This window comes from Epinephelus fuscoguttatus, linkage group LG13 (genome assembly GCF_011397635.1).
Source record: "Epinephelus fuscoguttatus linkage group LG13, E.fuscoguttatus.final_Chr_v1".
Taxonomy (NCBI): domain Eukaryota; kingdom Metazoa; phylum Chordata; class Actinopteri; order Perciformes; family Serranidae; genus Epinephelus; species Epinephelus fuscoguttatus.
In genome coordinates, this window is record NC_064764.1 from 30,101,942 (window position 1) to 30,128,642 (window position 26,701).

The 26,701-nt window shown below is 41.7% G+C and overlaps 1 protein-coding gene across 8 annotated transcripts in view; it reads left to right on the forward strand.

Moving 5' to 3' along the window:
* dachd (dachshund d) overlaps positions 1-26,701 on the forward strand; it is a 122,090-nt gene that overhangs the window by 42,455 nt on the left and 52,934 nt on the right. For all 8 annotated transcript variants that reach the window (XM_049593592.1, XM_049593600.1, XM_049593593.1 and 5 more), the window contains exon 2: positions 19,547-19,662. In XM_049593592.1, the coding sequence (XP_049449549.1) occupies positions 19,547-19,662 (116 nt within the window). The remainder of the gene's footprint in view (positions 1-19,546; positions 19,663-26,701) is intronic.

A 26,701-nucleotide genomic window follows, 5' to 3' on the forward strand; every position in this document is an offset into this window, starting at 1 on the left:
CACATATTTTGTCACATATTTATAACTATCCCCCAGACATCAACATGTCACAGTTGTTGTTAGATCCCCTTTGGTTTCAATTAAAATCTCGCTGAGGCAATAAAAATAGCCAATTAAATTGGAGCAGGCTCTTCAGAGGTACAATTGGTCTGATTAGATTAACCTTGAACATCAATTAGGGTTAAAAATAAGCTTAAATGTATTTTAATAACTGCCCACCATATTCCATGTAAACTATACTACACTTGTATCGCTCATTTCCCCTGTATTGATTCCATAAGTGTCATTATTTTCACTTGATTAGCCCGCATTATCGTTTATTTTCTCTCGTGCTTATTTGCGGCTTAATTATTTAGACCAGAGTATTTTTTTTTATAGCGCTCTCATTGTGAAACATTGAGACTTCATTATCTAATTACAGGAGTGTGTTTCCAAGTTACAATAGACAATAGAGATGTAATGATGTATAACAGGCATCGTTCTACATATTAATCAACACGAGTCTGCAAAGCAGGGTCACATTCCAGCTTTTACAGCTGCACAACTTCTCCTGCTGTCACTTAACTCTCGTCTCTTTCGCTCCCTGTCACACGCCCGCATAAAAATACACACTCACTTCTCGTCGATCGCTGCAGCGTGTCAAGCTTTTCTCACCACCACTCCTGCCTGGCTGCCTTCAGTGATCCCAACCCACCTGGTAACTAAGAGCTGAGCATCCAGACGCTAAAAATATGCCTGACGCTAATGTCGCACCCCCCTGCCATTTCCAGCACCCGGTTCCCAAAGCCCAGGCTGGTGTGAAGGGAGGGAGCCGAGCAGACATCTTTGTAATTCTTTTAATAACATGTGTAAATGGGCAAGGGGCCTATCGGTCTTTATCAGGCCTGGCGAGCGGAGCAGAGCAGCTGATACCACCTAGGGGCTGGGAAATGCCTGATTCATCTAACAGCCCGTGAAGCTGATTAATTTCACTCTTCATTAAGAATGTGTTGTGGCGTCTTCTCTGGACTTCGGCATATCTCTCCAACACCACCACCGCCGCCGCCACTCTGTCTCTTGGTCATCTCTTCGCTTCTTCTCCAGCCTTTTTCTGTAGCCTCCTTCTTTCCTGGGCAGCGTTAGCAGCGGCGGCCACCCTCCTCCTCCTCTCTTTGCGCCCTTGGCAAATGAAAGGTCAAAGACGCTGCAGTGATTAATGAGCAGTAGACTCTGGGATCTCTCTGTCAACCCCCCGCCATCCCCCCACCCCTCTCCCCTCCTGCCCTCCCCGCTCCTTGCATTATTTCATCTGCTAATCTCACACAACACTACTTAGTTAGTATGTCGTGGAGAAAACAGCGTTGTGTGTCTGCGCCGAGCGGCGTGGAACTCTGATGAACTTTTTTCTGCAAAGGCATAAAGGGAGGAAAGAGAGTGTTATTGAGGGAAGCGGGGGGCAGCGCCCACAGAATTTTTTTGGGCCAAAGAAAAGGTGCTGTAGTGTAAATGGTGAGCTCTCCACTCAGCTTTTCATCTCAAGATGTTGCTACCAAATCTAATGATTTAAGTAGTGTGCTCTCAGCACAAAAAACTCCACTTCAGAAGCTTGGCGGTTTTATGGTGTAATTGAATGTGAACGTCACCGCTCCTTTCACAGGATAGATGACACTTCATGGGCTCAGACCAACTGTTTATTTGAAAAAGTAATGAAATATTTACTCTCCATTGCAGTACAGATTAGCAGCAGTAATTGACTGCGACAGAGGTCTATGCACAAGTATGTGTGCGTTTTATAGCGCGCAAGAGGGAGCGAGGGAGCGAGAGAAAGAGTTAGAGGGCCCCTCATGTTTGAATGCAGATCTTCAGCACACAATAGGGCTGTTAGTGAGGCTGAGTTTCTGCCTGTCACTTTCTCTCCACATGTTGCTTTTTCTTTCAGAGATAAGTGGGCCTAATGCTGAACAAATAGTGGAAATCAGAAGCCACTGAGAATCATTTGCCTCTCCTTTTCCCATGGCTCCCAAATAGACACCCAGACTCACAGACGGAGGGAGTGACGATGAGAGAGGGAGAGCGAGACGGAAAGGAGGAGGAGGAGGAGGAGGAGGAGGAGGAGGGAGGGGGAGGGGGGGGGCAGAAGAAGAAGAAGAAGGAAAAAAAAAAACTCAATGAGCAAAACAATTTTGTCACCACAAGCAGATCCAATTGAAAAGTCTCCTGGATGGGGAAGAGCTGGAGTTGTCAGATCAGGCCATGGCAATGAATAGATCCAAGCAGGCTAAATTGGCATCAGGTGTGGGCTTCCCCTGGCCGGTGATAGGCTCCCACATTGTGCTGGCTAGACATTTGGCCATTTTCAAATATAATGGGAGAAATGAATGCAAATGAGTGAGTGGACTGAAATGTATTTAAATGCAGATTGAATGGGGGGCTCTGCGTAGCGCCTGATAACAAGTTGCTTTAGGAGAAGGGCCACATTGTGTTGGATCATCCCTCCAACCCCCACCGCTGCGATCCCCACACCAGCAGTCCTGTTTTCTCTCCCTCTGTTGCACTTGTGTCTCATAAGGGGCCATTGTTCACTGGGTAAACTCTCTCAAAACTATTTACATTACCCATTTATTTGAATTTCAAATATTTTGGGTTCTTTCTCTCTCCCATATATAGCTGACACACATGCAGCCGGCCGCCTTGGGCTATCCAGTAAAACAGTAATTGCGAAAGGACAGGGGGCTGTGGCAGAAAAAGAAAAAGCCGGAAAAGGAGGGGTTCAATCATTAATGATAATGTTGCTTATGTCCATAGCCTCATTAGGGGGCTAGTATAGCAGCTAGTAGCATGTGTTTCACAAACAAGTTCCCCCCTGCCCACTGCCGGTCGACCGCTAGCCCACGGCGATCCATCTTCTCAAACGTCTCCTTCCCATATTTAAGGAGCTCTCGTTACAGCCTTTCCCAGACCTGTGAATTTATGGTGCACTCCAAGCGGTTAGCATAATCGCTGGGAATGCAGTCATTTCAGCGGGAATGTGGGAATTAGGGCAGGAGAGAAAAGGAAAGCTGTTGGTGTGTTAATTGAATTTCATAAGAATCCTTTGCAGCAGCTTTGCCCTGTTCACAGGGCAGCGTGGACACGTAAGGGCTCCGAATTCACTGTTTATTAATTTATTTCCTCGCCTTGTTTTATTTCCTCGCCTAATAGATCAAGTATTTCTCTATAGAAACCTTGATATTAGACAACAGCCATGCAGAGACATAGCTTACCTTTACAAACTGTTAATTTCTCTCCTCTCTGATCTCAGCAAATAGAACAAGTGGAGACTAACAAGAGGGTGCGTTCTCCTCCTCCTCACAGAAAAAAAGAGAACAGCTTTTTATTTTTTCCTCATCTGCATTTAAAATACAATTTACATGCAATTAAATTTGATTAATTAGAGACACTAACCTCTGCCCGTCCTGTGTGCACATAATGTATCATGCATTTCAATGTCAACCAACTTTCTGTTTATCAAGAGCCATCATTATGTTTGGTTTCCACATAATTTAAGGCATTTTAAAAAAGCAAGATTTTCAACTATCTGACATGTTGAACCCTTCAACACAATGACAGTCTTAGCTTGAGGGAGTTTACTTGGATAAACAAGTTGTTCAGAACTTAGTGGACCCTGTGCGCGCGATACTAACTTTAAAATAATACCAGATAATTTTCCGATTGCCAGTTATTTAAAGTTGGCCCTGTTAGCACAGGGGGCAGCTGGGGCAGCGACTGCAGAGATGTTTCAGTGTCCAGAAGTTTCCATGCGGTGATTAATAGGAGGGGTAATGTAGTGGGGAAATGAGTAAACACTCCCTTGCTCCTGGCTTTGTGCTTCAACGGCTTGATGACAAGGGCAGAGCAAGGTGAGAATTAAACAGACCCGCAGAAGAAGAGAAAAAGAAGAAAAAAAAAACGGGGGGGAGCAACGGGCTGGAGGGAGGAGTGAAGCATGACAGACCTGGGCAGTGAGTGGGAGTGAGGAAAGGGCGACTGGGAAGAAAGAAGGCCGCCCTGACAAAAGTGGAAGTGGAAGTTTCTCCTGAAGAAGAATAATTAAAAGCGCTCAAGGGAGGGCAGTTTTAATTTCACATGTAAGGGGCTAAAGATTTCATTTAAAGGCGCGGCGAGCGGAGAGGAGGTTAATAAGATGAACAAAGCAGGGAATGTGAGAACATACAGTGTGAGGAAGCGCGTTGGACTTTCACCTGACACGTTTTTAATTATTGAACCTCTGATATTTCTCCGTTGAAGAGGGGGGTAAAAAGAGAAGATTAACTGATTAATGGTCATGGTAACCAATTACTCACTCACGGGGAAATAGATGTAACTTCACCACTTGTCATTCGGCGCCTAAACGTCACCGAGTGTAGCATCGCTCCCAAAGCTAAAAGCATACTCTTGGTTGTGCTGGCGGTCTTAGTAGCTGCCTACTGGGAACACAACCAGAGCATTGCATAATAACTCCTTCTAAAAAAGTGAACTTGCTTCCACAGTCGAATGTGCGCTCTTGATCACTGAAATCTCACTCCATTAGTGCCATCTGAAGTTGATGTATCCCAATTATCATAATAAGATCAGCTTGGTCCCATACTCCATGGGACTCCAAACTCTCTTACTGCCACAAAATGATCAAAAGGACTTTGTGAACTAGACCCAGAGTCCCAGCTGTGGGCTGATTTGTTCAGTAGTGGTGAAAAAAGAACTTTAATTGAATATGATGTATTTCTTTTACTTGTACTTTTGGGCCCAGGCTGCTAGAAGAGAACAACAGAGATATGCCAGCTTGGCGAGATATCGACCCAAGAATACTTTTCTTTACTTAGATCACCGTTCAAGGATGTAATACAGCTCAGTGTTTGCCAAGCTGCACCCCCAGTGATAGACGTCCTCTCTGTGATGCCAGCAGCGTGCTCCACAGGTCTTCACGGCCCCCCCCCACCCCCCCTCGTACTCCTCCTTTTTTTTTTATATATATATATGAAATCATTAATGTTGTCACTGTTTGCATGAGAATGACTGTTACATCGCAATCCCAAAATCCTGTTCCGCCGCCACGTCACACTGCACAAACACTGCTTGACACTTGTGTATTATATGTTTATCAGTCTCTAATGAAACACTGACAAGTTCCCCGCACAAGGGATACTGTGTTCCATTAATTGCCCTTAAGGAACCTTGGGCACTCACAAAAAGGCTGGTCCTATTGCAGCTGACAGCAGAGGGGCCCTCAGCCCCGGCCCCCTGGAGAGAGAAGATATTAAGCGTTAGCAACGTCTGCACTCTCTCCTTCAGTCTCTCTGTCATTCCTTCCCTCTCTCCCCTCTCCCTCCCTCTCTCCCTATATGCATCTGTCTCCCTTGGAAGTAAAAGGTGTCTCATTCTATTTCTTCAGCCACACGTTACTTGACCACGGCGTTTAGCACGGAGCTTGACAAAGAGAGCTGTGTCAGTTAATTTGTCAGAGAGTGTTTGTGATTGATTTATTCATCTAGGGCTCAACAAATGTTTGTACTGTGATGAATCCCCTGAACCATAATTTACTGCAAATTAAACCCAGGCCTCTAATGACACGCAGATATGTGCTGTATGTGCCCGCTGATTAAAAACACAGTTTATTTGGACTTATTTGAACATTTCCAAGAGTTATGAAGCACAAAATCTGCACTGACCTTTCCTGATTTAGATCTCTACTCAAAAAACATCTTTTCAAAACAGCTTTTAATGTGTGAATGATTGTGTGATTTTGTAACCAATATAAAGCGTGTTTGAGTGTTTTGAAAAGCGCTCTATAAATAAAATGAATTAATATTATTATTACTCACACCAAAATCCAGAAATAAGAAATATTGTAGATATGTTGTGAGACAATTATAGACAATTTTTTTTCAACCCAACTTTTTTTTTTTTTTGTACGCAGGGTCATTAAAAAGCCTTAAATGTCTTAAATTTAATTTTCTAAATATTCAGCATTAAATAGTCTTAAATTTGAATTTGTGACGTCTTAATTGCCACAAACATTTTATCTAATTTCATTCATCCTTTTTTTTTTTGTTCTTGTCAAAATAAGTCAAGCACCTGAACATGAAAGTCCACATTTCTGATGTTACAAATCTTTAAACCTACCGCTTAAGCGCATGCTGTCTTTTTACCTTAAAGTTGTAGTACCTGTTTGCAAAATATAGATTAGCCTCCCTCGCTTTAATAACCATATTCCTACCTCAAATCTACCTCTGCACAGGTCCATCTATATTTATACAACTTACCTTAACACTTGCCTGCAATGTTTGAACAAGAAAAAGATGATTTATCAAAAAAAAATAAAGCCTTTAATTTGATTAAAATCATCGTAAAAAGCATTAAATTTAAGTGTCTGATACCTACAGACACCCTGTGTGTATGGCTTTAATAATTTTGGAACTAATTAGTGTTGAATTTTGTCCAAGAAAATTTTAAAGGGCTGTAAATTTGTTGTTTAAATGTACATTGATATTGTACTCAATGGGAAATCTACTGCAAATATTCTGTATTTTCTCCTTTATTTCAGCTTCTTACTCAAAGACACTCTTTCTGTTTGCGCCCCGACTACAGTATGTACTTGTCATATTTTTTTTTTCCCAATGTGAGAAGCCCTTTTCGCCGCAGCTTAGCTTCCAAAAGCTGCATCATCTCCCTCACGAGACCCGTGATCTCTCTATTAGAACGTGACAAAACATTTGTTCTCACTAGAAATTACGGTCTGTAACATCCTCTAATGTGATTCACAGTTTATTTGCAAGTCCATCGCCGCGTCGAACAAGGGGTTATGGGCGCGTCACACATATGGATAATTTTAAGCAGATGCATCTGGCGTGGCTACCATGCTATGATTAGTTTCCAGAGCATTTGTGAGTGTGTAAACCATCGCTGACATGGATGAAATATAGCCCAGGTTCACTGGGAGTGCAGAGAGAAGAAATGTACCCCATCTGTAATACACTGTGTAGACTAATATCAGCTCCTTTTCTCTGATATTGCAGTGAGATATCGATCTGGTAAAATTGTCCCATATTGGAGCTGTCTGTTGTGATATTCATCATGCTGTCACCTCTCCCCAACACCTACGCGTTATTAGAAACCCGGGTTTGAAGAGGTTGAAGGGTTTTAGTCTCCGAGATGTAGCAAACAATTCATCATGAGGGAGAGAGAGAAAGAGGGAGAGAGAAAAGAATTCAGGTGAGGTGATGCTTGGGTAAGATTTATGTCTAGTCAGGCTGTACATTAAGAATTATATCATCAAGCAAGAGGACACCAGCAGCTTCACTGCTATCTGCTGAGCAGGCCTATTTGCTCTCCTGCCAGGCTTAAATGGAGTTTTTTTTTTTCTATCTCTTATGAAGCTTTTAAGAGAAATCTGAAGTCTGGAGGAGCGTAGTATCTCACCCAAACAGAGTTATTTGTGAAACGCAACGGCAGCTTGTCAGAGGCAATTGTTATGTATGCGGGGATTTCAGCGAGCCTGACATTATGTTTTGCGCTCAATGCCAGTCACTCATCACGAATAAAGCCTGTAACTGGTACGTGCCACCTTCAATTTGGCCCACTTCAGGGTGGGACTCTAGTCTGAGTTCCTGTTATTTCCTCTCTTTGCTCGCAGTCAGAGATTCTTCCGGGAGGATCACAGAGACGTACACAGACGGAATCCAATTCTTCCGTGTCTTGCAGAGGAGTCAGACTTTGATTCGTCTTTAACTCAGTACAAATGCTCGTCTGGGAATGTGCAGGCTGGGGGCTCCCTCTGAAGTTCTCTCTGCCTCTCTCTCTCTCTTCCTCTCCCCGTCTCTCCCGGGGAAGTGTGTGCGCTTGCACGCTAGGCTGTGCTCTGTTAGCCACGATGTTATTGTTGTAAACAGCATTTAAAGCACAGCTGGCCAAATTGATCAGGGCTTGCGTTGGAGTGAACTTGAGCAGCAGAGAGTGGGGCTGCATAAACAGGGCTGCTTGTATCTAAATATGCAAACACTCTCTCAGCAGTCCACACTCAGGGGAACAGACACTGTTACTTCTGATGGGGGAACAGTGAGAAGCAGTGAGAAACAGGCTCGAGCCCTAACCTTTCCATGTATACACACAGAAAGAGGCAGAGGGAGAGGAGACAGGAACATTTTTCCTGATTATGTAAACATTTCTTTTCCTCCCCAGATCATTTTTGGACTCCTCCAAGTATTTACTTTTCATTAATTATTGAAAAAAAGAAAATCAAGAGGAAAAAAAAAGTGAATAAACAGTAGATAATTTTTGTTTAATGTTTCACACAGGATTCCAATCCTCAGTGCAATTAATGCTAATCACCACGGTCTTCCTGTTTAGCTTGAACCGCTTGCTGTCTCTCTGTCCACGTCTCTCCTCCTTTAAACTCCCTCTATCTTTCTCCCTCTGCGTTTTTCTTCCTCCTCCACCTCTGCTGTTAGTCACCCCGTCTCCTCGTGTTATGATTACATCACCCTCTCTGTCTGTTGTGTCCATTTAGACCTGAAATTAATCACATCCGACAATCTGGTGGTGCTATTCCCAAAGTTCAAAAGCTTTAGTGGTGAGAGAGTGATATACAGAGAGCGGTGGAGGGAGAGACAGAGCAAGATGGAGCACATCAAGCATGTTGGAGGTACTTACCATTTGTAGAGTACAGTATATTAATTGCTTATCGGTTTTTGATTTCAGAGTCATTTAGAGTCAATCGAACGCATAATTTTCACAGCTATTGTTCTTTGGGGTTTGTTAATTGTCACCCCACTGGCAGAATTAAAAGCAAATTAAAAGCCTTAACTATTGACTCTATCTGAAGTCACTCTCCACAACAATTTCACAAAACAATGGGGAGGATTAATGAAAATGCAGCTTGATTTCTGTTCTCCAAAGCTTTTGCTATGGGGAACCAATTAACTACCCTTCAGGATGACTTTCACTTCTAACTGCCGGTCTGTTCCACTGCCAGAAACTGGGATTAATTCTCAATTAATCCCTCCACCAGAACAACTCTGCCTTTGTCTGCTGGGGAGGACATGAGCATACAACACCGAGGTTACCCCAAGCCTGTTTGGTGGAGGAACTCCACCCCTCCTAAGATTGATACACCCTGTAGACTAGCTCTTCTCAAGCTGAAAATAAGAGCCATTAAAAGGGAATGGTTGACAATGATTTTTGTTTTAGGATTTTGAGCTTTATTAGCCATGCATATTAATGAGTCAATTAATTCCATTCGTCCTCGCGAGTGGTCTGTTTGTTTTTGCCTGACCTTTTATCTTAGATGCGTTCACGCTCGGCTTGGTTTAAGCACTTACTCCATACTGTGTTTCCCATAGCCTCACGTCCAAAAGGGGAGTTTTTATGTGTTTAGCACTAAGATTCTCCCCCTCTCTTTTGTTTTCTCTCTGCAACTCTCTCGCTCTCATCCGTCCACCCTCCCCCTCTATCTGTTCTCTCGCTCTTTCTCCCTCTGTCAGAATGCCTGCTGGATGTATTCCTCTCTAAATGTGACAGGAAATATGCTATTATAGCATGCAGAATATTTGCCTGATGGGATTTGCAATAAAATTACTACATTTCCTTTCCATTAGGATCTCTAAAACCCCGCTCTCTAATTTATGATTACCCTGGCAAAAAGACATGTTATATACATAAAGACTAAAGTAGCCCCCAGTCCACATTTAGCCCGTCCTGCTTTCAAAGTTAGTTGAGAGGACAGGAGAAATAATTGAAAAGTGCAGCTGGACTGTGTACAATCTTGTAAGGGATGCCTAGAAAATGAGATTAATCAGTGCACAGACATTGTGGGGAAAAGTTTGCAGTGAATGCCTGACAGTCGTGCTCTTTCTCTCATTTCAAATGTTGGCAGGCTAGCAGGCAGCTCCAAGGGAAATGCGCTCCTTTCATACTTGAGTAATTGATGAATTGTATGCAATATGCAAATGAGAATCCATAAATCTTATGAATGACAGCTTAATTTATGTGAGCCTTAATGAATGCAGGATTAGATTTTAATTAAATATCCTCAAAGGCACCCTGACTGGGTAAGTTTTTAAAGCCTTGTTTTGAAGACTTGTTTCATATGCATCGCAGTTCATGAAAAAGAGAGATCAGTGAGAGTGGTTAGATGAAATTTCCCTCGCAGTTTGAAGATAAGACCTGTTCTGTTTTGCTAACCAAAGGCACTTGCAATTAATAAATATTGGAGCAAAATCATATCTACCAATCTCATTTAGGCTTTCCTGGAACTGCTCATTCTCATACATTTGATTAACTGCATTTACTTTAAGCGCTATCTGATTTCTAACATTTGGTACAGTATCTTTTTAATTAAGAGAATCATCCATTAGGCATGGAAAAGTCAACCAATTAGGCTTTCCTCATCAGTTCCCGTGATGTAGGAAGTCTGCTTACTCATTATCATAGTCTGTTGATGTGATACTAAACAATCTTGGACTCTGTAGTTATGGGACGCACAATTATGAAATCAGCTTTTAACATTAATGATGCATGGGAATAATCAGCAATTTATCGTGTTTTCAGATCTTTTTTAGATTCTATTTCACAGCTGAGAGGCTTCAAACAGCTCTAATAGAACGTGATTACAAGAGTAAGCTCTTTGTAGCTACTGTAACACTGGGGTGTGCTTTTTTTTTTTTTTTTTTTTTTTTTCCTCTCCTGGAGCCTGGCTGTGGCTTCATGACACAGGCTGGAGGAAGGAGCGTGACCGACTCCGAGTTCCTCCGTAGCATCAGGCTCTGTGATGGTCTCACCCAGCGTGGTTCTAATCAGGCCTGAGCCCAGACAAAGGCACCAGGAAGGCACCCACTCTCCCAACTACTACTGATCTCAACCCTGCACATTAGTGCACACAGGGATCAGAGCACAGACAGCACTTTAAAAGGGGTTTTAGTGGGATTGATGCTAACTCTCTCCCGCCTTTGATTTCACACCATTTGATCTGTGATATATTGTTCCGTAACAAAGGTTCACAGTTTGCAGGCGGATGCAGCTGTTCCTACCCCTAATAAATAAAAGTGTGTGTGTTTTTTTCTTCCTCTCCTCGTACTCACAAACTCGCTGTAATCCAGCTATCTAGATCAGATAAGCGCGATGTGGCTACCTGTGCGAGGCGGTGTTTGACAGGTGCAAGGGGAAGCTGATTGAGATAATCCAAGAATAGGCTCAATGCAAATACAGATACAAGATGAGGGTGAGGATAGATGGATGCATGAAAAAGATGGATGGGTGAATGCATTCCCATGTATCATGCTGTGACTCTGAGATTATGATCATCACAACCAATAGACTGCCAAGGTCAGCAGGAAATATAAATCATCTTTTTTTTTCTCCTCCCGTTTTGTTGAAGGCAACATGTATTCCTGTCATTTTCCGTGGTTTGGGTTTGTCAGATTGTTATGATTAGGATTATTTTTATATGACGAAGATGAAGATTTGACTTTGTTATCAGGAAAAAGATCTAATGTTTGTCTTGCGTCCTAGGACGTCACCGTCAACAACATTTAACCAAACAAGAAAACATACAACAAATGCCTCAAATCACGAGTGTACGACAAGTGGATGCAGTGCAACAAATGAATCATTCCTGTTGCAGTCAGTGTTCAACCCAGGTACACTGAGGCTACTTTGACGCCATACTCTGATTTAATAGGTTGATAGACTGAGCAACAAGAGAGTTCCTCAACCTGTTCAGTCGAGCCTGTGGGACTTTAAATCATCTGTGTGATGTCAAAAGCTGATATTCTTCAATATAACACTATTATCTAGGATTTTAACTGAGATTATCAATTTATCTGAGTCTTTTTTTAAAATAATTTATCAATTTTCTGGTCTATAAAAGGTCAGAAATGTGTGAAAAATGCCTGTTATTTTATTCATTTTACATCATAAAGCCCACCCTTAAATTGCTTGTTGTGTCCATCCACACTAAAACCCAAAGATATTTATTTTATATTCATATAAAAACAAAGAAAGGTGTCAAATTTGGACATTTAGGATGCCAACATCAGAGGCGATTGACATTTTTGCTTGAGAAATGACTCAAATAGTGCGTCTCACTCCTCTGCAATGACTCAGAAATGATCAATAAACCATAGAATAGTTGTCGATAATAATATTTAATAGTATTTAATAGGGGTGTAACGATACATTGATCCACATTGATACATTGATTCATTGATTAACAATCCAATTACATTGATGCAAAATGAAAACATCGATCCATATTGTCATCTTAAAGATATACCTTTATTTTGAAATTCACATAGCACGTCTGTGTCACCATTTTAGTGAACAGGTCTATTTTCATTATTTTTTGTTACAGAAGAATACTGTTTTTCATTTAAATGCCTGATACCTGGAAGAGCTCAGAAATAAAATGGTCAAATCATATTCTAGTTGTTTTTGTGAGTTGATGTAAATGATTGTGTGTGATGGGCATATGATATCGCGTCATATCGATCGCAGGCTCCTGAATCGAATCGAATTGAAATCGTATCGTGACAGACTTTGTGATATCGGCAAACATCGTATCATCATCCAAACAAATCGATATAATATCGTATCATGATGAAGCTGGTGATTTACACCCCTAGTATTTAATACTGTAACAAGTTTAAAGAAAGAAATCCTCCATATATATATATCAGGCCTGCTAGCTTTGCCCAGGGACCACTTTTGCAACAGGAAGTAACAGGAAGTTCGGGGCCAGTCTTTAAACAAATAATAATAATTATGAGTATATATAATAAAAAGAAATGCCTGTTTTGAACCTTTAAATATTTGCAGTCCTCACTCCAGTTGCAGTTGGTGTATGCAGGGGTGTTACTAGGATTTGGGGACATTCGGGGCTCCTCTCTGACCTCTGTTGGTGGGGTTATGATTAGAGAGATCCTTCCCTGGCGCTGCAAGATCTATTTTGATGCCTTTTTGTGCACTTTGACACCTTATTTACATCCAAATTTCAAAATAAAACACCCAGTGTGAGTCAGTATATTTACATTGTGAATTAGAAACCCTACCACGGGCCAGATTCGGCTTACGTGTCGCAGGTTGAGCATCACCGATGTAGATTATTAATAAAAACACTTCTCGGTTCCTCATCTGTTAGTTTGCATTGGCAGGGATGTTATCAGTGTTTGCTAACATCACTGTGCGCTCCATAGCAGGGCTAAAAGCGGCTCATCAAGGTGGAAAACTGAGATCACATTCAAATCAGACGATAATTAATTAGACATATACGTTATCACCAGCAACCCACAGTGGAAATCAGTGTTTAGTGTTTGACTCTACGCTGTAAGTTGAATTTATAGACTAATACATGTCAATCTTCCTTTTTATTGCCTTAAGACAACTTCTCAAACAGCAGAGCTTGTGTCCAAAATAACTAATTTCTAGAATTAAAGTCAAACATTTCATCTCTTTTGCCTCAGCCAACCTTGTTATCTTATCTGCTGGGATTTTAAATTGGTAGTAATACACCGCAGCCATGTTATCCCTGTCTTTCAACAAACATAGTTAACCTCTCGGGGGAGTTGCGTGCATATTGTTAAACAGTTTGATTGAACCAAATAAAAAAAAAGTATACACTCAGCATATTCAGGCCCCTGCTGGTCTGAGGCCTCTGAATTTCTGCCTGACCTGGCACTTAAAAGGTAAGGAGCTGCTTTGTTTTATCAATAAGACCTTGTTTTCATGGCTGGTCACCACCCCAGCGAACCAATCAATGGGGCATGCTCTGCTATCGCTGTGAGAGAAATGAAAAATAAACCCCAGATAATCCTTCAGTTAAAAGGTTACTCAGGGCGATAAAAGCTATTTTGTTAATTTATTTACTCTCTGCACTGGAGAGATAAAGAAAAGGAACAATTAGGGAATTCTAGGTGAGAGATTTTAAAAGGGCAATGACATTGGGTTAATATTTTATAAGGCCTGATTGGCAGAGACCTGGAGAGGCCTTTTGTTTACACAAGCCCCAGACGGAATGATTCACTCGCTTGTTTTGGCCGACTGGGCGGAAATGGAATAAATATCTTCATCCTTACCTTTTAGAAACGTCAAACAAAAGAGCGAGATAAAAGGTTAATGGCTCAATCATAACCAGCAGGAAATAATATTATGCTCTTTCTCTGCAAACCTGAGTCACTATTGACATAATCAGGTTGAATTCCTAAAGATATCTGAAGATGGGAGGAGCAGATGAGTTTTTGTGTGTAACTAAATCCACTGAGGGAGTGTGCTCACTTGGGCTAAACATTACATTTGTGGTCTCAATTGATTTATAACAGATCATAATCACTGCATTAACGGCGTTCTGGGTAATAAGATCTCAGTCACTGCTTCCGTCGACAGAAAAGAGTCTGATAGTGAGATGTCAGAATTTTGCCATGAGATCAAAAACCCGTCCTGATATCTCATCCGATATTATAGCTCTTATTATACCTATCACCTCGTGTTGGCTTCCTGTAAACGGGGTGAGAACGTGAATTTAATTATTGTGCTTTTATTGCATTGTAGCGCTGAAATTGGACTCGTGCGGAGTGTATTGTTGGGCCCCGTGTAATCTGATTGCCTGCGCAGCGTAGTGTGTTGGATAGTATCAGGTTCCAGCCGACTCTGCTGGGTCAACACACGGCCGGGCCATTAAAGGAAGTCTGGTTCAGGGAAAGTTCACCACTATTTTCTTTTCACCATGGTAGCGAAACAAAAAAGAGAGAATAGATGTGTAACATATTTGTGGCCCCCAGCCCAAAAGCTGGTGGGGCCTATTTTGTTTCCTTAATTGAAGCCAGAGATACGAGGGCTCCGAATATCTTCAGTGTAAATATAAATAAAGCAGGGAATAAGATTCTTTCATGATTGACCTCCGATGCAGAAATAATATTGTCCAAATAAGTCCATTTTAAAACCCGGAGGTTTTTATTTTTCTGAAACATTTAAAGAGAAAATGAAAGATTAGGAAAGACAACAGCAGATAATGCATGAGAAGAACCAGAATTCCAATCATAAATCCAGTTGTGCTATCCTTTTTTTTTTTGTTGCAATAATGGCCTAGTTTGGAGCAGTTTCTGTGCCAGGCTATTTAGGGAATCAGCATCTGCTGCTTGATAAATAGCCTGGCTCTTTTGTTTTAGGCCAGGTTGAGTTCCTCTCTGGACTCGGCTTATTAGCCTGGATGGCTCTGACCATTGCAGAGCTGCACCGGTGTTAGCATGCATGCCTCAGCTGTGGTGTTTCAAGCAGCTAAATTACATATTGTTAAGAAGCATTACCCCAAACACAAGTGATAACGTTGAATAAAGGAGGAGAAAAGTCACTGCACCTCCTCTGTTCTTGCCTTTTTCTGTAAATTTAGACAGACTTATGAAAAGGAGGCGATAACCTTAATTTCTGAGAGGCTTTCCTGTTGCTCGGAGGTTCCTCAGTTCAAAGCGTCTTTTCAGTCGGTGTATTGCTTTCATGGCCGGCCAGTGTTATTTGTGTAGAGAGAGTAGCTGAAATGCTATCCCTTTAAACACACAGACACATTCTCTCGCCGCCTATCTAAACATTACCTTTACTTAACTGGGTCTTTGTACCCGGGTTCACATCCTTTGACATGATCTAAGGTTGATGTGACATTTTTTTGTCCATCTGAGGGGCCTTTTTGCTTTTAGTATTGTTGGTAAAAAGCCTTTTACCCATCACATACCCTCTATTGAGGTCTTTCATAAATAATTCAGCCAGAGTACAAGTGAAAGTGATGACAGCAAAACTGTGTGCGATCTCTCCCTCTCATAAGATCAAAGAGGTGCTTCTATAGAAATAGGAATTACATTTCCAGACGTTCCTAGGTTGAGCGGGCTCTCGTTTCTCTTTCTCTCCCTCTCTCCTCCTCCTCGCTGCCCTCCTCTCACTTCTCTGTCATTCCCTCTCCCTCTCGCTACTTCTTCCTATCACTTTTGTGTTTTCCTTCCAAAGGGACACAGTTGGGTGAAGGTCTGCTTTTAGTCCTAAAACCTCCAGAGCCGGTATATTTGAGAGTCAGCACATTCAGACAGATAGAGCGAGTGCACTCTATTAGCAGGACTGAGGTAAATAAACCTCACAAGACACGGCTGAATAAATTCAACTACTAAGGCTGTGTGGTATCTGAACTAAAACACTGCATCACTCTGTAGATACCGCCTTTGGGAAATGTAGTGAAATGTACTGTAACACAAACAACTTTATGTACTGTACCGGCTGATAAAGTCCAGAATGAGCCATCACTGTTAAAAAAAAAATAGCAGCAGCTCATCAGTTTGTTACACTGATTAATTTAATTTTCAGTTATTAAAAGAAAAAATAATCATCTGAAAATCATTTGACAAAGATTCAAATCATGACAAAGTTAAAAAAAAAACAACAATAAATGACCAAATAATGTCATGAAATACAGTTTTATAAGTCTTGTGACCAGTAATGTATCATGCCATCAATAGACTTTGTACCTATAAGGCCCAGAGCACAATGCTCCAGTAAGAATGAAGTCATGCTCACTGCATTTGCGTTGCTGAGTGCCTAGCGTTTTTGCAGCAGCACCTTGAATGCCTCAAGTTTAAAACCCTTCAACTCAGAGTGGAAAAAGCGCCCAGCGTCATTGCCACTTTTTTCCATTATCCAATCTGGCAGCCCTTTTTGATGGCAATGACAACGAACTGGTAGCATACCATGTGAAGCTAGCGTTAGCTCACTGACGTCACTGGCAAGTGGAAAGACATCTCTGAACAAATTGTCACCCTAAAACTACTTTCTAACACTTTACCCACCGTAATTAGGCCCGACGATTGACAGCAGATTGTCACATTATCTGACTCATCCTTATATAAGCCTTAAACCGACCATCATCCAGGTGAAGCTCCTGGACCAGCTGGTGGTGCTTCATGCGATTTCCCATCTTTCTTAGGGTCTCGTGTACCCACACAGATTTCCGTTTGTCCTAAAATGCTCCCCACCTGTCCGCTTTTTATGCATAATTTAAGGCAGTGGCTCCCAACTGGTCCAGGTATGGGTCCAGATTCCTCCATAGTCATTAGTTTAAGATCCATAGTTTATTACATTAGGGTCATACTTGCGTTTGGACATGTCGTCAAGCCAGTTTGCTGTCTCTGTCCAGCAGCTGTCCAATGGTTACTCTAATATAGTGTTTTTGTTTTGTTTTTTTTACAAACTTGATACGAGTCACTTGCTGTCCATTCAGAATGGACCCCGCGTTTGGACCAGGACCCACCAGTTGGGAACCACCGATTTAAGATACAGATCTGTGGGTTTCCTTCAAAGAAAAATAGCAGTTGAGCTAAGGACAGGTGAAGATTGCATGGCAACAATTAAAAAGAAAAAAAAAAAAAAGATTCAGCAAGCTTCAGAAAGCTCTGTCTACTTGGGACGGGCTTCAATAAAAATGGCTGTGTGGTATATAGGGCTGCCACGATTAGTCGACTAATCGACTATTAAAGTAATCGGTGACTATTTTAGTAGTCGATTAATCGGTTTGAGTCATTTTTCATAGAAAAGTACTATAAAAGTACCCCAAAATACTCTTACTGCGGCTTCTTACATTCAGATATTGGCAGCTTTACACATTCTCCCATGACAGTGAACTAAAACCCTTCGGCGTGAGTATGAAACAAGACATTAGATGATGTAATTTTAGGGTTTGGGCGAGACAGACCAACATTTTTCAACATTTTAACACATTTTTCGATGAAATGATTAGTCGACTAATCGAAGAAATAATAGACAGATTAGTCGAGAATGAAAATAACCGTTAGTGGCAGCCCTAGTGGTATAACTCGGTACAGTCTGTTTAATCTGAGCCGTAAAATATATGTCAAGAGAGATTTTGCTCAAGATAAGACTAAAGAATTACACATTACAAACAACTTGACACCCCTTCAAACTGGGGCTGGGCAGTATATTGATATAATATAGATCTCATGATATGAGACTAGATAGATCGTCTTAGATTTTGGATATCATATTGTCTTTTTCTGTTTTTAGAGGCTGCATTTATTCAATTTTGTGAACTTACCAGGCTGTGTTAGCTGTTCTGTTATTTGCCTTTACCCACTTAGTCATAATATCCACAATACTGATGATCATTTATCAAAAATCCCATTTTGTAAATATTCTGTGAAAGCACTAATAGTCAACCCTATAATATCATTCTGACATCAATATTGAGGTATCTGTCAAAAATATCACGGTATATGACTTTCTCCATATCGCCTAGGCTTACTTAAAATGCTCGTAACAAAATAAAAATGAACTTGAATGAGCCAACACATCCCAGGTCTGAGCTTTCAGTCCTGTCCTTTCTTTATAAAATAATTATTTTTCAAATTTATCCTGTTTATCCAGATTTCCTCTCATAGTTACATCACGCTACGGAAGCCCTTTGGTGTTTTAAAGATGGATTAAACTCAGTTCACATTAGGGAGAACTTAGTATCCCGTTAAAGCTTGAAAATGGACTATTGTATGTGAAATAATGTATGAAGCCAATATGTCACCTGTGTCAAGTCACCATAATTCATCTTCAGCTGAGACATCCAGCTCCTTGTTCATGAAGAATATACCTCTATAGGATCTTGGCCCCCTCATTATATGCTCATTGCATTTTTTTTTTTATTTTTTTTTGTTCACCCCGTAGGCTTTTCTTTGTAACTATAAGCCAGCAAAGTAGGTATTGATTGCAACTCGAAGCTGTATTAATAAGTGAATGAGTAAGATGTGTGGAAAGTCAGGGGTGTATCTGCTTTGAAGGCCTTTTCTCCTGCACAGTAAGGTGGCACAGTCATTTATCACGGCTGGATCTGTGCCCCTCGTTTGGTGTAATAAAACTCCCCCATCAGAACCGTCCAACAGGTCTGAATCACTCTGTCACACCACCTTCCAGCTAAGGCACGCATTAAATCAAGCAAGCAGAACATTTCCTAAGGCAGCCATTGCCTTTTAATTTCCTGAAGAACCTTAAAATATCATTCATTACCAGAACTACACATATTTGGTTTTTAAAAGTCTCATAAATCAATAGTGGCCTGACTGCAATAATTATAACAAGTTAACATGTAATTTCCAGGCCGAGGGCCGCGCACTGGATTTTAGCATATGCAAACGAGGCAATTCAAATAGTGTGGGGATATTAATACGGAGGAACAGGTAACGAGGTACGGGTTATGAATTATGCATCAAAAAGTGGTTGATCTTCAATAAAGGAAATGAATTCACCGTGTAATCTAATTAGTTATGGAAGTCTATTATGTTGAGCTGCAGAAAGCAACTGTCCTTGAAAAGAAATTTATTTACAGTACATGTTAGCTCTTTGGAATGGAATTGCATTCTGGAGTGCTCCAAATGTTAACACCCGCCCGCCACCGCCACCGCCAGCACCACCCACACAACCCCCTCCTCTCCCTGCCAGTCTCCTCCTCGTCTCTAACCCGCGTTCTCCTCCTCCTCCTCCTCCTCCTCCTCCTCCTGTGTTTCAGCTCCAGACCCGGCCGGCCTCCGAAGAGGACCCAGAGTGTGACATCACCAGAGAACCCCCACATCATGCCCCACTCTGTCCCTGGCCTCATGTCCCCTGGCATGATCCCACCCACAGGTACAGTTTACTCTGTGGCGCTCTGTCATTGTTGCTAAGGCTCTAATTCACTCCGTCTGGGTCCCTCTTCTATCTCTCTCCTCCTTTCTGTCACATACACACACATACACACAACCTCCCCACCAGTGGCCTCCCCGCAGCTTGTCCTCGAAATGGCAACCAGTCCAAAGTGACACATGCACCCAACCACCAGACACCAGCCGCTCACTCGTTTACCAAAAACAGATCCTCTGCTCAACCCCCGGAAACCAAGAGGGGGGGAGAATAAATTGGAGTGGAGATCTTTTCTCTCAGATTATTCCAGTAGATGTTGCATTTCGCCTTGAGTGCATTCTAATTAGTGCGATTAAATCCACTCCACTGGTATATGTACATAGGCAGTGATGATGCTAAAGCAAGCTTATCGCCACAAGAATCAACAACAACCGTTTGTGCCCTAACTTACCCCTGGGCCAAGTCTTATTGCAACCAATGCTTTTGTTCTATTTGTGGCTGGCTTCATTGTGACTGCTTTGATGTTGGTGGCTGTAAGTGCTCTGATTTGCATATTTTGCTCTCCTTCTTGATATGTCTTTAATGATATTGTACTGTCGAACGGAGCTCTTTGAATGCTCACACAGTGTACAGTACACACTGCATTTAACCAGCTATTAACTATAGTACTTTGCAGAGAAGCAGCTGGTTTTCCATGGTAATCATCGGTGTATAACAATTTAACAGACTTGTAATTATCCTACCGAACACGTTTTTTCCAGCTCTGTAAAAACAGTCTGGAAGTGTTTTCTCCGAGAGGCAGCAAAGCAGCGTCTGCGAGGGGTTTGAAATTCAATATTAAACACAGATCGGGCCATCCTTGTGATTCAGTACAATGGAGGCTCACAGGCTAGTGCTTTGAACTCTGGGAATAGGGTGAGGTCACTGGCTATCCGCGGCATGGTATAGAAGGCGAACTTAAAGGCCGAAGTGAACACAGAGAGGGACAATGATGAGAAAGACCCATGTTATTTAGTGGAACATAAAGCAACAGAAAAGCCTTTTGATATCATCCCCTTTAAGCCCAGAGGGACTCTATGATCTTGACATTTAGTCAGGGTATTCAGGGGGCAGAGATAAAATAATTGAGGTTTTTCGGTCTTCTTATAACTGCCTTAAGCTTCTCAACTGTGGCAAGGCCGAACTTTTCCATCAGCTTCTGTGTTATAATTAAACCGTTTATTGTTTAGATTGTAGTATTAAGCATTAAACGTCAAGGAAGTTACAGATTTTGACAGATTCGTAATGAAGTATAATTGACCACACGTAAGTTAGCGTCTAAGTAGGCGACTAATTGATCGCCCTGTCATGTCCAAATGTACTGATTGATGATAAAAAAACGACATTGAGAAACTGTCTTAAATAGTTACACTATCATGTCATGCCATATTAGTTCATTTTTCAGATGAGTTGGCGCCTGCACACACAGACAGAATGTGGGCCGACGGCTTTTCCCGAGGCTACACCAATACCCCAAGACTCCACGAAGGAAGCCACTGCACCGTTTAATTTTGGCTGCAGAGGAAGAGCGAAACCCTCCATGAAATGTTTAGCTCACAGTAGCCTGTCATTTCTCTCATGGTGTTATGTTTGCAAATGTGCTGCTGCTTCCTCCTCATCTCTTTATCACTGAGGAGTGGCTGACTGTAGCTCCTGTATCTATCATGAGGTCTCACATTATGATAGATACAGGAAGCTTAAAATATTTAATCTCATCTTTAAACCATCTATAGTGTATGATCTAAGGCGCATGGTGCAAGTCCAACTCCATTTCTTCTATTTAATAGCACAAAACTTGGGTGCAAAGTAAGGCGCAAGGCACAAATGGGTTGTATTTAGTCCTTTAATTAATCATAAGTGTTTTCTGGCCGAAAAAAAAAAAAAACAATTCAACCAATCAGTGTCATCTCCCATTTCCCTTAAAGGCCAGGTGCACCTGAACCTGGCACACTGCTATTTACATGGTGGATTCTGCAAACATGGGAAGCGAGCAGTTACGCAGTAAGAGCTGTGATGTCATGAACATTTATGCAGCAAAACAAAAAACTGTCGTAATAAACTAGACCGTGGAAACAGAACTTAACTATAAGCTTCTGAAATAATCAATGAAGTTATGATGCTCCTCATGTGTAAATGCGTACAGCGTCTCTCTTAAGTTAGCAGGGAGTCGTTGGACAGCAGTTGGCAGCTCTTCTCTGGTCTCTGCTACGTTCACATTTTACAGAATGCATTTTTTAAGCTCCAGTGTGTATGTAGAGGGATATATTGTCAGAAATGTAATATGACATTATAAGTACATTTTCTTCGGTGTTTAACTACCTCAAAAATAGAATTATTATGTTTTCATTACCCTAGAATGAGCTACAGTGGCCCAGAATGGACAAACCAAACGCTAATTCTAGATAGGGCCATTCACATTTTTGCATCGACCACTATAGTTAAGTTAAACTGCTTTATCAAGTATTTTTTTCCTGATTTTAATCACCTGGTCAGTTTGTTTTGGAGAGGATGAGACCTCTGTGGATAATTCAGCTCCTGATTAAAATCTCCTGACCAATAAACACTGAAGGAATTCTAACCAGGAGACGTTTCAGCTGGTTACAATCCTGCAATCCTAACTGCCAGTTCCCACTAAATTAGCCTAAATCGTACACCCTGAATCTTCACATAAAGACATTAAAAAAAGAGAGAGTAATTGCTATATTTTGTACATTGTGGGCGCATCTCACTGTCTGAATAATGCACTCTTTAAATAGCAGGAAAATACTACGCTATTGACTTTAGGTCGGGATTTTTTGGTCAGCGGCACAATGGCGTTCTGCTGCCTCAGAAAAGCAATGCTCCGACACAACTCTTTTTAAGACCTACTCCCTCCATGGGTACACAGATGGACACGAGTATATTTGCTACCTCGACGACATAGGTTGTGTTGGTCTAAAACTAGCAATGACAGTTGCAGTGCGCTGTGTGCTGCTTTGCACCATGTGTAAGGCAGAGCCCATAGCCTGAGAAGGCAGCATGCCATGACAGAACCAATATGGCACTCTTCTCTCAATTTTATATTGTCTCAGGAATTGTGTTTGCTGTGATTTCTTTATGCAAATCAGTGATTTTCTTTTAGCATATTAGACATAGACTTTAGGCACAGACTGAAATCATGTTAGATTAAAATCAATGAACATATTCAAAACAGTGGAAAGACGTCTTCTTTGCACTCTAACAGGACCAGAAAGGCCTATGTGAAACACATTGTTAACATATGTATCTTTGCCCTTGACACCAGTTCCATTTAGAAAAGGACATCTTAATATGCTTAGGTTTCCATTTAAGGAAATACCCTCATATACGTGTGTGAGAGCACACGTGTGTATGTGCAAGTGTCTGAATGCGTGCATGCCTGCGTTCATGCCCCCAGGGGGGGTTGTGCTGGAGCCTTTCCAGTTGCTGATGCATTACAGGCAGATTGGCCCCCAAATCGGATTATTTGCTGTGGACTGACACCACACTGAGATGACATCTCCTTTAAAGTGGAGAGGGCCTCCACTCACACTCTGGCCACTACTTAAGCAGCAGCTTCAATATAATTCATTTATGTCCAGGATATGGCTTCAACCTTTTGAATAACGCAAGAGTACTGCATTTACCATTAGAGAAATGAATGTCACCTACATCTAACCAGGGTGCATCCTGTACTTTACTGATAAAACAATATTTCCTAATGCTGTCTGGCTCACTGTACAGGTATGTGTGTGGATCCCAGTGTCTCGGGGAGCCGGTTGTTCTCACAAGCACTGTAGGTGGAGACGTATTGTAATATTTATGTTCTTTTGATGTACAATTAGCACGTCAGCTCCTAGAGTGGATCATCTAATCCGGTGCCACTTCAAGCTGCTTTAAAATAGATCCAGTATGCACCAGGTAATTTAGTGTCAGTTCTTTGTGTCTCTACCCCTCCTCTTTCAGTCCGCTGCTTGTCATAAGGTTAGCGCGCTGTGTAATTGATACTAAATTTGTCATGATGTGGATAGCACAGTTCAAGTGGTGCAGTGTACCTAAGAGTCGCGTTGTTCCCAACCCCAGTTTGTCATTGCTGCGCTGCCACCAGTCCATGCATAAAATTAGGCGGCCATGCTCATTGACATGGAGTGTCTCTTCCCTACTTATCCAGCTTGCCCGATAAATAAAGTGTGTTTTCATTGTTGCCCATGGTGCAGTCCCTAACAGAGACAGAACAGGAACACAACAGATAAGCTCTGGTTATTTTCTTTTTTTAATCACTGCTAGAGAAAGTCGTAAAAGTCAGTCTTTTGTGTACTGATGTGAAGTTAATCTGATTTTAATTTAATTATACGAGTTAGTTGCGGAGGGCACAGGCATTGGGGTGTTTGTTGTAAGAATGTTCTGACATTGGCGCAGGTATGGGGCAGCTAGCATGTTAATTAATGATGAAGATCCTGACAATATGCAGAGGCATGACAGCGTTAAGCCAGTCGGCTGCTGCTTCCTTTGCATATTAATAGATCCTTCATTATTATTTAATATGACAGCTGCTCCAAGGGCTACCATCAGACCTTGTCTCTGTTATTTGCTGTTTTGTGCTCCCCATGTGACAGTGCCATGCTATTCTCTATTTGTCGAAATGTTCGCTTTTCTCCTCTCTGACTGGTGTGGCTCTCTACATGCGGCCGTGATGCGCTGTTTGTTTTGTGCTCAGGAGGATTCTGACTTGCCCGCGCGTCTACAGTATATGAGGAAAAGTGTCTGAATCTAAAGGTGACTTTGAAAGAATATATGAGGCAGGATTGTTTTGTTTGCATAGTAATGAATGCAGATTAGCACTGAGTGGGATTGGTCTTGTTGACGTTTAGACTTCTAGTGGCTTAATAGACTTGTTGCTGGGCGCCAACATCTCCCTGGCTTCCTTATTACACCCACTGTGTGCGAGGTGTGTGTTGTGCGGATGTGACAATTGATCCGGTGAAATGAAACAATTATCAGAACAAAGATTTCAATTCATGGAGTGTGTCACTTAGTCAAAGACTGGGTGGAGGTCGAAGCGAAATGATAAATGAAAAACGGGAAAGTGATCACTCCATCTGTTTCGTGATAGTACAAATCAATTTCTTTGCATTTATTTACTCAATACACATTTGATCAAAACCTGTCACCTTCTTCTTCATGGATTAATTTCCCTCTTTTTCCCTCTTTTGTTTTGTTGTTTGTTACAATATAGTCCACTTTAAAAAAAGAAATAGCTGGGACACGCCGGCTGCAGTGCAATAAACCACAGCGAGCGTTCTCACAGCAAAAGTTAGAGAGCATCAGAAAGCACCACTGCGGCACTCCTTTGAGCGGCACCTGATTTGTGGGGGGAATTTATCACACAAACAGCCCAGAGGTGATTTCAATATTTACTCGGCAGTCTGTTCTGCATACGTCTCATTTGGAAAACAGTTGACTCTTGCCCATTATACACAAATGAAGGCTGACCTTCAGACTGGGCAGAGGCCACATTCATTATGTGGAGAAGTATCACCTTCTTATGAGGCAATGGCTTTTTTTTTTCCTCCCCTGCTCTGCCCATGCATATTGAACAGCAGCCAGGGCCCATTGCAAACGAGAGGGCCCTCGCTGACATGATGTATACTGTACGTCAATATGGTACTGATGTATTTTAAGATGCAAACAAGGCTTTAAATTATATGCACCTCCATGTCAGTGGCTCAGAGTGACTCTCGCCATCTGCCTATCAGCTGGGGGATGAGAGGAGAGGGTGCCCAGGCCGGTATGTTCTTGTGCGTGCGTTTGTCAGTGTGTGTTTGTGTCTGTGTGTGCGCATGCTCTCATGTATCTATTAGAGCCACATGTTCGATTTCTACCTCTCCTTGTACTTGTGTCTCCCCTCAGATGCATGGCTAATAGCTGCTCTTGAGTCCCATCACGGAGACGTGACAGCTTAGTGATGATAAACGCGGACGTTGCCTTGTTCTGCGTCAAACATAAGGCAAACCTGCATATCCAGTGTAAGCAGGCTCTGTAAAAGGGCAGGTGATATACCGTATTGTGGATATGAGTGATTCCACTAATAGCTACATATCTTTTTCTCGCCATGCATCTTTGACTTTGTTGCTGGGGCTGGCGAGAGGAGTCGCGGGACTCTCCTGAGACGCGCCAGGCCTAGAGGAGCTTTAGCACTATCTGTCCCTGCTGTTTGAGACCGGCCTCATGAATAAAGATTTCAGTCACGTTCAATACACCAGAACCCTGGAAATACCACAATGACAAACCAATGCTTTATGATCTCTGCAGTGTGCTCAGCATATGTATGTCTATAATCTCTGACTTACTATATCAATCATATCAAGTCGGTTTTGATCGAGGCAGATGTCCACCACGTCAAATACTGCTATTCCTGTACATATTTAGAGATGGCAGTGGAAATGATAATTTAAAATGTGATGTCAATAGTCATTTAGTGTGCTCATAGACACAGCAGCCTCAGGCCTGAGGAGAATCCATGTAGGATTCTCAAAGATATTTGGCATGTTGTCAGAATTTTTCCAGTGATATGCATACTAAAGAGAGTAGTGTAATTGTTGTGTATGAGATTAAAGCTAGGGCTGGGCAATTAGGAGAAAATCAAATATCACAATATTATTCAATAGACATATTGTGACAGTATTGTAGGGTTGACTTTTGGTGCTTTCCCAAAAATATTTACACAGTGAGATTTTTAATAAATAAAAGACTAAATAATAGATCACCTGGAAGTCTGGTAGGTTCAGAAAATCACGTCACTTTACTGTAATGCAGCCTTTAAAACCAGGAGAAGACAACACTTACGATTAAGGGTTGACTGATAATGGATTTTTAAAGGCCGATGTAATGATTGTTTGTAACAGGAAAAAGTTGAAAGCCAATAAACCGGTCGATATCCTTCACCCCCACCATCCCCCTGCAGAAAATTATACATGAAACTCAAAAGTAATAAGTAATTAATGAATAT